This window comes from Pholis gunnellus (genome assembly GCF_910591455.1).
Source record: "Pholis gunnellus genome assembly, chromosome: 6".
NCBI lineage: Eukaryota > Metazoa > Chordata > Actinopteri > Perciformes > Pholidae > Pholis > Pholis gunnellus.
The window spans coordinates 20,795,015-20,809,034 of record NC_136532.1 but is presented as its reverse complement, the minus strand read 5'-3'; the positions used below and the strand labels follow the sequence as shown (position 1 = coordinate 20,809,034).

General features: G+C 43.1%; 1 protein-coding gene across 1 annotated transcript; it reads right to left on the bottom strand.

Annotated features, from left to right (window-relative positions):
- Window positions 1-1,692: 1,692 nt before the first annotated feature.
- Window positions 1,693-13,813, bottom strand: ift81 (intraflagellar transport 81 homolog; the record flags this gene model as incomplete). Its single annotated transcript, XM_079161062.1, has 18 exons — window positions 1,693-2,396; window positions 2,579-2,624; window positions 2,881-2,966; window positions 3,209-3,280; window positions 3,428-3,514; window positions 4,095-4,184; window positions 5,280-5,408; window positions 6,370-6,519; window positions 9,639-9,785; window positions 10,819-10,914; window positions 10,997-11,160; window positions 11,712-11,796; window positions 12,359-12,469; window positions 12,773-12,838; window positions 13,024-13,113; window positions 13,220-13,400; window positions 13,485-13,588; window positions 13,670-13,813. The coding sequence occupies 18 exons, from the start codon at window positions 13,811-13,813 to the stop codon at window positions 2,214-2,216; spliced, it is 2,031 nt and encodes a 676-aa protein (XP_079017188.1). The 3' UTR covers window positions 1,693-2,213.
- Between the last annotated feature and the right edge of the window lie 207 nt (window positions 13,814-14,020).

The following is a 14,020-nucleotide window of genomic DNA, read 5'->3' as shown; positions in this document are numbered from 1 at the left end:
TTACTTACTTTTAGTTAATAATACATAATTTTAATGTGCCATGTAGGGCCGCTTTCAAGTTGCACGAGAAGCAACACGTTATTGTTTCCACATAAAAAACACTTTTGGCATGTTGGTTATTTAGGGTTGTAATGTTATGAGATTTTCAAGCTATGACTACCTTTTGAAAGTATCACGGTTTCACCGTGTTACATTATTATTATTGATATTATTGTCTTTAAAAGGAGCGAGAACAGATTTATAAATCTAACTAAAAAATAGAATGCAACTATAATATGTTAAGTTTACATGTAAGCTGCATTATAGCATGTTAAATTAACTACTAAATGAGAAACACCATCAGTTGTGGGCTTTTGAAATAATGTGCTATGTTCATTAACATGTACTGTAGGTGTGCCAGGCTGCTCCTGTTTGTACCTTTAACTCGCACACAAACTCACTTATGTCATTTCTTTTCCTCAATAACGTAGATAATAGTACTACACACACACAGTAAAGTGTAACCTGTTAGATTCACAGACTACGTTACAAATTCTCCCAGACTACAGGCATCCCATTACAGAGGCCCCATGTCTTATTGTATTACGACCTCATTTACACTTAACTAGGGGCCCGTGTTTGCCTTTAGCAGGAATGAGTTCATGCTCAGAATAGAGAACAGAAAAATTGGCAACAGATCAATGTCTCAGGCCTGTCACAGACAAAGGATTTACAGTAGTTGAGGACAAAAACTATGGGACATACTGAAACAAACCAGTGCCTCCAGATAACTCAAGGAAGTCTTCTTTACCAGGAACAATCAATAAAGCCAGCCGGACATGTGGACCACATCCGCATACCAACGGTTAAAAAAAGGAAGCTAGTTTGCCTAATAGGAGAGAGGGCACTAGGTCAACTTTGGAACCCCATTGTTCTGTAGGGCGTATAGTTGTCAGATGCTTTACTGGCGTGAATCGTCTGTTAACACGTCTTAAGAAGCACAAGGTGCTGTAAAAATAATCACATGGCACTGCCCAGTTGGACATCAAGCTGCCTTTGACAATGCACACTTGATCCGCTTGGCACAAGAGCCCCTGACACAGGCTGTCAACAGCAGATGAAGTTTCTGTCTGTGTGTGTGTGTGTGAGTGTGTGTGTATGTGTGTGTGTGGGGGGGGGGGGGGGGGGTCCTGAAACATCCATGTAGATATTTGTCGGGAACAAAACGAGGCCCTCGAACCGTAGTCTGTATGGACTTTGAAGTTTGTGCCGTGTTCTTTACTTAAAAAGTAATCAAACTCCTGTACAGGAAGTGAAATTCCTCCTGTACCACATGTAGTTAAACTTGATTTATGAGGTAACCTTTATTAGAGCTTATCATTTTGACAATTTAATGGCTTCCTTCTTGTTGACTCCATCTGGTTTGTTATATCCGGCCTGATATAACGGCTACATAACATAACATAACGCTCTTAATCATCATCAAATCACTTGATTTCTATAAATAAATGATCTATTAGTATTAGGTATTCACTGTATTACTCATTCTGTTTAAACTGAACTATGTGAATACGTCTTTATCATAATCAGGAATTTAGCATTTTTTTTTTATCAAAGAGTCAAAGGTTATAGAAATATACATTTAATAGAAATACATAGACAACCAAACTAATATGTCTTAAATATAGAAAGTTATCTTGAAATACAAATCTATTATAGAACAATAGTGTATGTTATGATGTAAAAAAACAGAATAATAGGATTATTTCATCTGCACAGTCCAAAACAACGGAGGTCCCTCGTGAATTCCAAAATTGGCAAGACACCATGTCCAAGGTCACGGTGGTCGATGCCAAATATAGTCGACCGCGGACACATCCCGAGTGCACCACTTTGTATGCTGTTATCTTCGGACACTTTGATTGAAAGGGTTATTCTCAAAAGATATGGCAAAATGGAGTCTTCAGGGGCCAAAGAAAGTGAAAACGTGAGTCGTGCGACACCTCCCGATACACGTGTTCTTTAAGCTGTCGACTCTCAAATGAGCGGCGTGGTGCTTACACAGGATAACGGGACACTCGACTGGCCACGTGTAACGGACTGATGTGGGCAAAGATGAACCGCGTGAACAATGAAACAAAGCTTGCGCTATCGTGTCCAATAGGATATTAAGTTGAACCGTGTAGTCGCTGTACTGTAGGTGACCTGCAGTTGACTCCCGCCTGGACGGGTCCTCACAGCACCAGCCTATCCTCTCCTCCCTCCTGGATCATCTGACCAATAGATGCCTGGCTCTGAGCTCGTATGAAGCACTGCCTCTTGCACTCCATCAGCTGCTCCAGGTCACGCCACATCTTCATCTGCTCCATGTTATCGCTGTGGCTCTCCCTCACCAGCTTCTGCTTCTCGCGTAGCTTCTGGAATCCACAGAGAAAAAAAAAATACTGATTGGTAAAAATAAACTGTACAATGTGAGCCTCCACACTCCATCTACTTTACAGCAGTCCTGTAAGCTTCCAGTGAGTTTCCTCGTCTGTCCTCAGACATGTACTTGACAGAATAATAGCACCTACCGTGCCGTTGTCAGTTCTTTTCTCACCTTGCCAAGTAACTCCTGCTCTGAAATGTTCTTCATGTACACTTCCCTGCAAAAGAAGCAGAAGGACGTCATTCCCATGTGAGCATGTTGCTTCCACCCGCCGTCGTAAAAAAAAAAAAAAGGTGCAGTGTATCAGATCATCTTGATATCACAGGGTGTGGTAAGGAGTGTGGTAACTCTCTGTGCTGCGTGAGAGAATAAAGTGACAGCAGCCAGACCGTCTATGTTGTAATAGGAGCTGTCGGAGGTAGAGAGCGTATTCATCCTGCGAGCAGCTGGCTGGCCGGGCTCTGCATGCTCACCTGATGGCCTTCTTCCTCTCTTGTGGATCAGAGGACACGTAGGCCTTCATCTCTTCAGCCGCCCGCTGTATTTGCATCTCAGTGATCTGTGGAGGGCCGAGATGGAAAGTTTTTAACCACAGTCGGTGTTTGGAGGCAGGTCACTTTCAAAATGCGGAGAGACATTTTATCCGCTCGTGCAGCAGCACCCATGTGGGTAGCAAGTCACTGCTCAGAGTTTTGAGTTTCAGTTCTACTTTGACCACGGTAGGCTTGTAAAACATTGATAATGACGCGTTAGACACCCAGCCGTGTGGCTTTAGGCAACAATCTTTTTAAAAATACTCGCCTCTGACATGGAGTTGATATAATGATATCGGTTTTCCTCCTGTGCCGTCTCCCCCATCAATGCTTTCACCTCCTGTGAATTAAAAACAAGAACAAAAGACATACTCTATGTTGCTCTGTCACAGATATAAGATATCACAATACAACACACTGGATAAACATATATAAATATATTCAAATTGTTAGCTATACTCTATCTAGTGTGGGATAAGAACCTTACCTGCTCCAATTTAGACCTGTTGCTCTCCAAACCAGCAGTGCAACTTTCATACTGCGCCTTCTTGTCCTCATATTCCTGGCTTAGTTCCTGTTAAGATAGGAATCCAAATGCTCATACACAGAACGTGAGAGACAAAAGGTTTTACATACAGTTTAAAGAAGTGAGACAAATGCATAGAATGCACTAATGTCAGCCCTCTTGTCACACTCTCAGCATTGTTTCACATAAACAAAACATCACAGCTGGCATTGGAGCAGTTTAACTCTTACAAAAGTCTATTTATGTGTTCCTGTTGCAGCTCTTCATTCGCGGACATTTACCCAGTAAGATGGAAGAGGGATTCTGGGAACACGTGTAGGAAAATGTAATCCTCCGCTTTAGCTCAGCGATGTGGGGGGCTTTCCCATTGTGCAATTTATTTATGGACTATGTAAATTATTCTTAATGGACCCCTGTCCACGATAACACACAGACACAGTTAACTCACAGTAAAGATCCCACCGCTTTTGAATTTAAACAGATTATTTTCACAGGTTTTGCTTTGTTATTTGTTTGTGAGATGTACATCTTGTTTTGTTCAGAATACTGACTCACAGACTCTGTTGACTAATTGATAGGTTGTGAGGATTCTTTGAAGTAGAGGTGTTGTGATGCGGGCGATGCTCACCTGACACCGCTGCCTCAGTGACCTCAGTTCTGTTATAATGGGTGCTAGAGCCGACTTCTTCTCCACTATCATAGAGTTTAATTGCTTCACCTGTGAAAGCAAGCCAATAGCACACCCTGCATTAAAACAATGATCACAACAAGATAAGTATTACAGTAAAAACTAAGCAGATTGAGAGGTATTTAATGCTTTTTATACATTTATAGTCTGCAGAGAAAACAGCAGGTGATGTGACTGTGACTAATGAGTGGCTGAGATGATTAAGTTACGCAGCATCATCACCAGACAGGTGCAGCCTGACAAGTCTCATCAACACTGATTGTAAAAAAAAGAGCATTAAGAGCCACAATAAAGGTTATATGACAATATTCAGTAACAGTCATTAAAACATTAGAGGTTTCAGCTTTTGTGGCAGCGCCATTGCAAAAGGACTACTTTCAGGCTGGAGCCAGGGACGTTTGACTCCATCATTATGAATGTGTGCAAATGTACAAGCTGCCAAGCGGATCAACAAATTCACTACAGCTTGGAGCTTGGCCTAATCAGTTGCAACGGCTTCCCTCTGGGCCTTTACACAAAAGAATGACAGCGTAATAAATAAGGTAGGAGCTGTAAGCCATGCTGGGATAATGTATTTACCTCGGATTGTGTTTGTGCTGCGACCCTGATTATTGTTAGTCTGCAGCCTTTATGAATGGAACTGCACAATATTTGTGCTTATCGACCATAAAAACGTGTGTGAATATACACACATTTTATAACTAATTGTCTTTATTTTGTCAGTAGGGCAGCACTATTAAAATATGTTATTTTATTTGTCATTTAACCTATATTTATCCAGGATAATCCTATTGAGATTTGACATCTCTTTTACGAGAGGGTCCTGTTCAAGATGGCAGCGTACATTAAAAACAAACAGACTGTATCAATTTTAAAAATCTCATTCACTGTTGTGAAATGATCCTTGATCCTGTTGTTACAATCATGAATGTTCAGCAATAATCTGGTTTACAATGTATCTGTAGCTCACACCAAGACGAGGCTCCAAATACTTTAAAAGCATTTTCACAGAGTTCTAGGAATGACAAACATAATTTGTCCGTAAGAGGGGATGTCGCAACTAGAGGTTTTTAGGAAAAACATTCCCCAACATACTTAGGATGGATTGCTTCCTGGTATAGTTACCATTTCAGACATGTCGTCCAGTGTGCGGCCCTTCTTCTCGTCCAGCTCGCTCTTGATGGCCGACACCCTCTCCAGTTCCTCCTGAGTGGTACTGTAGCCAGAGATGCCCTTCTCAGCTTCCACAGTTTGCTTGAAAAACCACAACAGAGACGCACGAGACAACTCAAGTGTACGAACAAACTCAGCAGTGAAATCAAACGGTTACATGGACTCATTATGATTCCATCATGAGTCACGCCAAATGTCTCCAGCAACATGAACCATCAGTAACAACTTTACAATTTGAGTGCATTCCCTTCTTTAAAATGATTTTAAACATACCACAAGATGTACCACTCTTTGAAAATGGAAAAAGATTTTTGTGACAGCATATCTCAGTTGCAGTAACAGAGCAACCCACTCATCACATCCATCATTTGACTCCCTCTTTGGCTGATAAAAAGAAAATGATGACATTAAATGCATGAAGAACTAGAGCTGAAAAATCACACATAAAGAGAGAGGGGCAGACACACCGGCAGCTAGACACGCGATCGGAAGGAAAACTTTAATTTCTTTAACAAATCCTGTGTGTGAGGTGCAGACAAAAGGAGGCGCAGCAGATGCAGCCATCAGAAATAGCAGCTCAGCCTGCGTCAGACCGTCTGTCAACGAGTCAGGTGCTGCGATGTGAGGGGAGGCGTGAAGCCTTTTCCAGGAACATCTCCTCTGGTGGAGCAAACTGCGTGAATGAGGTGATCAAGTGAAAGCGGCACATTTGGAACATGGCAGCACGAGTGCAGGGAGACGATTACTCACGCTACCTTTAATGACCACTATACCCAAGTGCTCTGGGGCAACTAATTGAATTTGACTGAAGCTGCTCATTGGATAAGAAATGATGGTAGGGCAATGTGGCATTCGAATGTCAACTGCCAATGATTTCATAAAAGAAAGAAAAACCTATTCATCAATAGTTATATGTGAATTTAACAGACTTTTGCTAACAGCTTGTACAAGACTTAATGTAAAAGGCAACAAGTGGATCCCGTTCCTTCCTTTATGTTACGCTAACATGAAAGTTAAACATAGGACTTAGTTTAAGAGTTACCAGTTTCTGTTGAACGGTCTCGTGTCTCTGCTTGAGAATCTCCTCCGTTCGTTGCAGGACTCCATATTCGGCTTTCAGCTCAGCAATTTCCTGACGTTGCTTCTTGTACACTGTTCCCTTGCTGCGCAATTTCACCACCAAACGTTTCATCTTTGAAGGACAAAGAAACAGAATTCAACATCAAATAGGTAGCACTAGGTAGAAGTTTTAGGAAAGGGAATACTAAACCGCAAACTGCTTTCAAATGAAATTGCCTGGTGTGTTTGCTACACTGATATTTAACGGCCTTTAAACCTGCATTAACTGAATATATGGGCTGTATTTTCCCAGAGCAACATTAGCATTGTTGTGTGTCACTTGACTTAACTCTCCTTTTGGCTCTGGTTTGGTCTCCACCACCTGCTGAGGAAATATCGGTGTCTCTTAACCTGCTAACTACTCCGCTCGGTTCACCAGCTGGCCACTAACGTTGACCTCCTGACATTTGATGCTGGGCAGGTGGTGAGTTTTTAGGGCTTTGTTGTGTGTATACAGCAGCCTGCAGCATCTGTAAACTACGAGCAGCGACTCTGAACCATAACAGTGCATTTGCAGGCTGTAAATTCAAAACAGGCTGAAAGACGCTAAACTGCGAGTTGAGGGGAAACTCAAGTGTGTGTCTGTGGGTCTGTCAGTACCAGTGACCCCTTTCCCTTACATTTAGTCATTTGATTGTTATTATAAAATATAGATTATAGCGGCTCTAATATAAAAATGGGCACGTGTTGTAATGGCTAATGTTGATTTTAGTGAAACCAATGTTTCTGTGCCTGCTACCAGCAAGATATTGTTCTTTTTTTCTTTGTGAAATGCAAAGAAAGAGGCATAAACACAGTTTATATTTGACGACATGGTGTCCGGCACAGCTGAGATGCTATGAATGGTCACCGGAGAAGACAAAGGGTTGAGCCAGGGGAGGGAAGGGATTAGAGAACAGCAGTGACCGGGGGCCATGCCATGACCTGAAACAGTCACTCGATCCTTTCTGATTCACAGCCAGCTATGTACAGCAAACAGCTTCATCTGGCAGAATGGCTGCTTTTAGTGGATGTTCAGTCGCCCTGAATGTCTGTCGGGAGACAATCAAACGCCTCCACAATGAAGAGCAGCTATAAATGAACATGGACACGGGAGAACAGCCCCAGAAATCACAGAATGTGCTTTATGTCCTTTGGGGATCCGTGTATCTGTGTGTGTGTGTGAGTGTGTGTGTGTGTACATTTATTCTTTGTGTATTTCGGGACATCAAGGGCAGACATGGCTGAGAGAGGAATTAGCACAGCAGAATAATACTGCTTAGCATTGCCGACAGTGTGTCCCCAAAACAACTGCTGGTAAACTGGCCGACAGCGCAGTCATAACACCACCACTTACTGCAGACGTACAGTACACTCACACCAACACACACACACAGCCGCAGCAGTTGCAGCAGATACTCCAAATAACTTTGTGTGCTGTACAGTAGCAGAGCATCCTTTCAAAAGATAAAAATGTAAGCCACATCCTAACAGTACTTTGAGAAAAAGCAAGCATGTTGGGTGGAGGTGTCTTGCCTGCAGCAAGACTAAATTTAACCAGCGCGATGAGGCTGGTTGATAAAGTGGTTTCATGTTACCGGCCAACCAATGACGAGCAGATGCAGTCATCCCTCTCAGAGAGACCCTGCAGTTGGTGGGCGGCATGTGATGACACATAACCGGCAGAATGGAAAATACCTCCGATAACGTGATCATCACCACTGTGGCTGATAAAACTACCGAGGAGTCTGATAAGCTGTGTTGGACAAGTTATTTCCCATTAACTTCCTTCATGTACAGTCCCAAGGGCCCTCTTTGTCTCTACAAGCAGCTCCCTCTCATCATTTCAGTCAGACTTATGAGGTATGTCAGTCTCCCATTAATTGTAACATATTGTCATAATTTATTCAGAACATCGACATCTCATAATATTCCTTCCAGCACAAAGAAGACTTTGCGACTTCTCCTCCACTGTATTGCTCAGATGATTGCTTTCTCTTTCATTACTGAAACAAGTATTCCTACAGTTAGACTGTGCTCTGTAATAATAACACAGAACATTTCTTTAAAGATCTGATCCATTTTGTAGAGACCATAAAATGCGCTATGGAGGCCTGAAAAGGTTGTGCACCTTATGTGTGTTTACTTAAGTAACTATCTAAGTGGGGCGGCTGTAAGTTTTTAGAGCGGGTTGTCCACAAGGTTGCCGGTTCGATTCCCCGGCTCCTCCTCTCTGCACGTCGAAGTGTTCTTAAGCGAGACACAGAACCTCAAGCCTCCCCGGGCGCTTTACGGTAGCCCAAATTTCATGTGTGTATCTAACGTAAATCTTACAAGTATTGTGGCAATAACGCACTGATGCTAAAATGCTACATTTAGCATTGTAATTGTTTACAAGTTCCTCTTTTTTTTGCCTCAGCAAAGATCCCAGCTCTCAGCTCACGGACATCAATGTGCGTCAAACATCGGGCTATAAACATTCTCATTCACACGGTACACATGGTGACAGCAGTGCCCCGTCTATCAGCGTCCCTCTGCTACGACAGAACTGTTTGTAATGGACTCTACCTATAAGCTCAGTGTACGCGTGGGCCAAAGTAGAAGGGACTGCTCGAGGATTTTCTCACTTAAGTGTGACAATATTACGTTTTTTTCTTTCTCCCTGTCAATAGTTAAGTTCTATTCGTCAACATGACAGCCAAGCCGTGTCTCTGAGAGTAGGAAGAGCACATCCTCCTCGTCATGCTATATAAATAAAGACAAAAGGTTTTATTCCCCAAAGTCTGCTTAGTGTGTCCAGCTGACCTAAATTAGGAGATAGATGACGCTCGAGATTGGGGGGGAAAGGCCATCTTTCAGGCAGTCTGCACAGTACAGTTCCTTGTTCTGGATATTCTCTGTTGTGCTCTATTCATGGCTCTGTATAGGAATGTGGGGGAGAATAAGGAAAAGGGATAAGTAACATTAGACAGTGAGCTCGTCTGTGTTTAGATAAGAACAGAAATAGCCTCTTGTGTTTTCTGCGGTTTGCAAATCTACTAGTGTTCACTTAGATAAAGCTGGGAGTTTCTAGGCGATGTTACCACGAACAAAAAGAAGAGAAGCGTGCAGAAAAATGCTTCCTTTCTTGGCTATTGTCCGTCCAGCTTAATAAGATCAACATAGCTTTGGAGACATTGGGAGGTGGTAGAAGATATTTAGTGACCGCTGTACCTCGTCACCCCGGATGACCTCTCCACCTTCTGAGGCTTGTGCCTGGCTGCTCCTCTGCTTCAGCTCCCTTTCTGCCACGGCCAGCTCCTCCCTCGCCTCCTGAAGCTCCTCCGCCTTTGATTCCTTCCTTCGAATTATGATGGAGCCCTGCAAGGGTCACCGTTTATTAGATATACAAAGATAACAACCAAAGAGTGGCTGACTGTGAACCTGTTGGGGAAGTGAATGCAACTGAGCAATGGGGAGATTGTCAGGGCAAGACATGGGCAAGAAATATGAACCAGCAAGAAAAAAAAGAACAAAACCTTAACGGCCCCTTATGCTCAAAAGTGTGTGTTTGGCAATTGTCACATCGCTTGCATGTGTGAGCGTTTCTGTGCAGCGTTTGACACGAGGAGGCTATTTTCACATTCATCTGTTGAATGAGGAAAGTTTCTCGGTGCTCATATTAAAGGGACAGTTCAGATTTGTTTTTAAAGAGTGTTTGTATGAGGAACTTATCCACAGTTAGTGTATTACTACAGTAGATGACGTATATCGGCACACTACCGGTTTGGAGAGACATGCAGGAGTACGGGCAGCAAAACGTATTCTAGCCGCCTAAAGAAATCCATATCAGTTTAAGTGGATGCTATGTTTGGCATATTTCAACCACTTTACCGTGTCGTCAGACAGCCCTTTTCGACAGGGAACTGAAGCCGTTATCTAGGCTCTCTCCAAAACTACAAGACTCCATTGACAAACACATTTCACCTCACAGAACACAGGAGTTGCTGGTCTAGCGCTGCCTCGATTAGTTAGTTAGTTGGTGTTGACGTGCGTCTCTTTGCTGTTTTAACGTGTTAGTTTGGATTCACCATGTACCACTCCGTCACAAGAAGATAGTAAAGAAAGAAAACACGTGCGCTGCTATCCCTGCCTTGTTCGCAAATAAATAAACAATCCAATACAGCAATGCACTGACTTTCTCGAAGGTTAACCTTTTTAAAGGCATCTCATCCTGAAAGTGTCCCTTTGGATTTGTTGACTTGTAGCTGCGCTATGGAGCTGTTTCTGTCTGAGCGGGTCCCCGTTTTGTTTATCCTGTGCACGTGCATGTGCACGAGGCCAGCAGAGATTGACATCACACAGCATCACAAAATAGACAAAAAGATGAAAGACATAAAAGTAAATCCCACACCTGTTGTCTGTAGAGGGTCAGTTTGTCATCCATGGGGTCACTTCTCATCATCCTCTTCTCAATCAGCTGGTTGATCTGAGAATCGACTTCTTTAATCTGTGAACGTGACAGTTGCAGAGACATTATAAGTTGCAGTGTATGGAGGTACAGAGACTTAACACCACATCCGGGTCCCGACCTTGTCCTCCAGCTCCTGGAGGTCGGCCTGGCCCATGGCGGGCTCCGACGCTATTTTCTGCAGGTACTGCACCGTACGCCTCGTGCCCTCCAGCTCTTTGGGGAGTTTCTCAGAGACCATGTAGGAGTTGATCTTGATCTCCTCTTCAAGCCTCTTCATTAAGCCTGAAAGAGACGGAGCGTTTTAATTAAGCACTTTGAGCTCAGTGTGTTTGTAATCCTGTCAGGCTTTGTGAAGCTCTAATTACTCACTAAGAAAAGCTGAATATCTTTGACACACGCAAACCATCTAAGCATATGGAAAACACACCACTAATATGTAAAATGTACCGACATTGAAACTGACTTTCAGAATGTAATAGTTAAACGACACGCCGATGAGCATTCACAGGACTTCTTTGGACAGGCACATACTGTACAGTAATTGTGATAAGTGACTTTAATTGTGCGGCCCACCCTCGTCTGCATTGCGACGGTCATTTTAGAAACTGTAAATGTGTAAATCTCTCCTCTGGCTGAAGGGCCCAATACCAGATGAGAACAAAAGGAGACAATTTCAGTATTAGATGAGCTCTGTGATAGCACTTCAAAGATCAGCATATTTAGAGGGTCTCAATAGATGAGAACCTAGTAGCTGAGAGACCCCCCTAACGCTCTGCGGTGACTGCCCCTCCAGCTGTGTCCTGCAGAGGCAACAGCAGGACATGGGTACTCACTTTCTGGATTGGCATCTGCTGCTGCCTGTCGCAAATCCTTCAACTGCTGATGCGACCGCTGCAGTCTCTGCTCTGCCTGGAACAGCTGAACACACCAAAATGATTACTAATACAGGTGATGTGGGAGCCTTGACGTTCAGTAACCATTGATGATTAGCTTGTTTAACATAAGGGCTGCAACTGACTACTACTTTCATTCGTGATGATGAATCTTCTGATCACTTTCTTGATGAATACATGAATTGTTTTGTCTTTAAGATGTCAGATAATAGAGAAAAATGCACAACAACTTTCCCCAGAGTTCCAGGTTACATTTTCAAATGGAAAGGTTTGACATTTCGGCTTAGAAAATGACTTACGTGATGTTGACTAATGGATTAATAGACTGATCGTTTCAGCTGTATACAAAATGTCTCAACAAAAGTGTTTGAAAGCAACTTTATATTGTTATTTGAAGCATCTCTGTCGTTGATCAAATAGGGTTGCAACTTTGCAACAGATTACTTTTAATATTGAGCTCTAATATCTTACTTTTCAGTCTTCCAAAGCAAAGCAGACAGCATATAACTGGTCTGCAATGTCCCAGTAAATTATACCACGGTGAGCAAATGTAATGATAAACCACAATCAATGTCACAAGCGTTTACTTGGTTCTTCTGTTCCTGCTTCTGGTGAGTCAGTGACTCCTCTCTCTCATTCTCCACCCGCAGCTGTCTGGCCTGCTCCAGCATCCGTTGATGGTTGGACACCGACTCCACCTAGTGGATCCACAAGTTAGCATGATGCTGTGCTATCGCAGGCTGTGTCACATGGTCTGCAGAAAAATCCAAGCACGTCTAGACAGAGTCACGTTTCACCTTTTTGGCAAAGGCCGACAAGTAAGACCCCTTAAATCGACACCTCGTTACTTCACAGCCTTGTAAAGACAGCCTTGCAGCCTGTCAGGTCTATTAGAGAAGCTGATAATATATGACCGGGGTCATGTTTTCATTCCACAGTGAATCCTAAAGCCCTCCAAGCATTCGAGGAGTGAAGGGGCCCCTCTGAACAGGCTGCCTTACCCTCTTCTTCAGCCTCTCCACACGTTTGATGAGCTGGTCTTTCTCATCCTCCATCGCACTAATGTCCTGTTATTGGAGAGAGAAAAAAAGGGGATCCTTTGATTTAGTGCATTATATCAACTAAGCTTCAGAATGTGAATTATTATATCATTCACAATTAATTTCAACATGTGATATTTTCATACCGAGGAGGAAAGAATCAATACATTTGGACAAACAGTGCTTGTAAAGAGTCATTGATTGTTTTTCACCCTTCTGATTTCTGCTGTGGAGAAGCCAGAAGTCCTCAGCAGCTCACACTCCTTGTGATACGTCTTAAAACCTTCCACCAGCTCTTCATACTGCGAACACACAACATTAAACGAATGGCCTCTCTTGCATTTTAGGTTATTAGCGATTTCCCAAAACTAGGAAACGACAAGTGTTTGTGGGTAATGAAGTGTCAACCTGATGAGAGGTGTCGTTGATGACATCGTCCTGCAGAAACTCTGCGGGCACCTCCAATTTGACTAGAAAGCGAGCCAAGTAGGCCCTCTTCTTCAGTTCGGGGAGCCTCTGTAGCAGCCAGTGGAGGATGGGGTGGACCACGGGCTTTCTGCCAGCCACCAAGCCTTGTCTGAAGATGCTCCTGCATGAGAGAATATGGTGAAAATATTGCTAGGACTAGACATAAATGTGGCTATTTATAGTCTCATTGAATGTTATTACTTACACATCAGAGAGGTTGCCAGGAGGTTTGTATTTCAGCATCCCCAGCAGAGCACACATTCTTTTTATGGTTTGTTCAGGCATTTCTTCGCGGATATCCAGAGCTTGCTAAAGACAAGAGTTACCGAGGTCAGATTAATGTAGGGATGCCACACACAGGCTGACTATCATACAACATGTGTGTCCCACCTTTGGGTCTATTTCAGCCAGAACATCATTTAATATTTGCAGCAGCTGCATCGGTTCGAGGGAGTCAAACGTGATGAGGTTAAAGCTCTTCTTGAACGGGTCCGTGTTAAGCTGTTCAACGATGAATTTCAGCTGTTCACTCATCTTGAACGATACGAAACGCAGCAAATGAACGAATTAACGCTTCTTTTTTTGGTTTAGCCGAAGCTAACGTTTAGCTAACTAGCTTAGCAGTTAGCTAGCTCTCAGACGTCGACTAACAAGCTATCCAACCTGCAGAGAAACCTTTACAAATGCATCCACCCGAGCTGCTGGTGACAGTGGCACACATCTAATTACAAATGCTAAAAG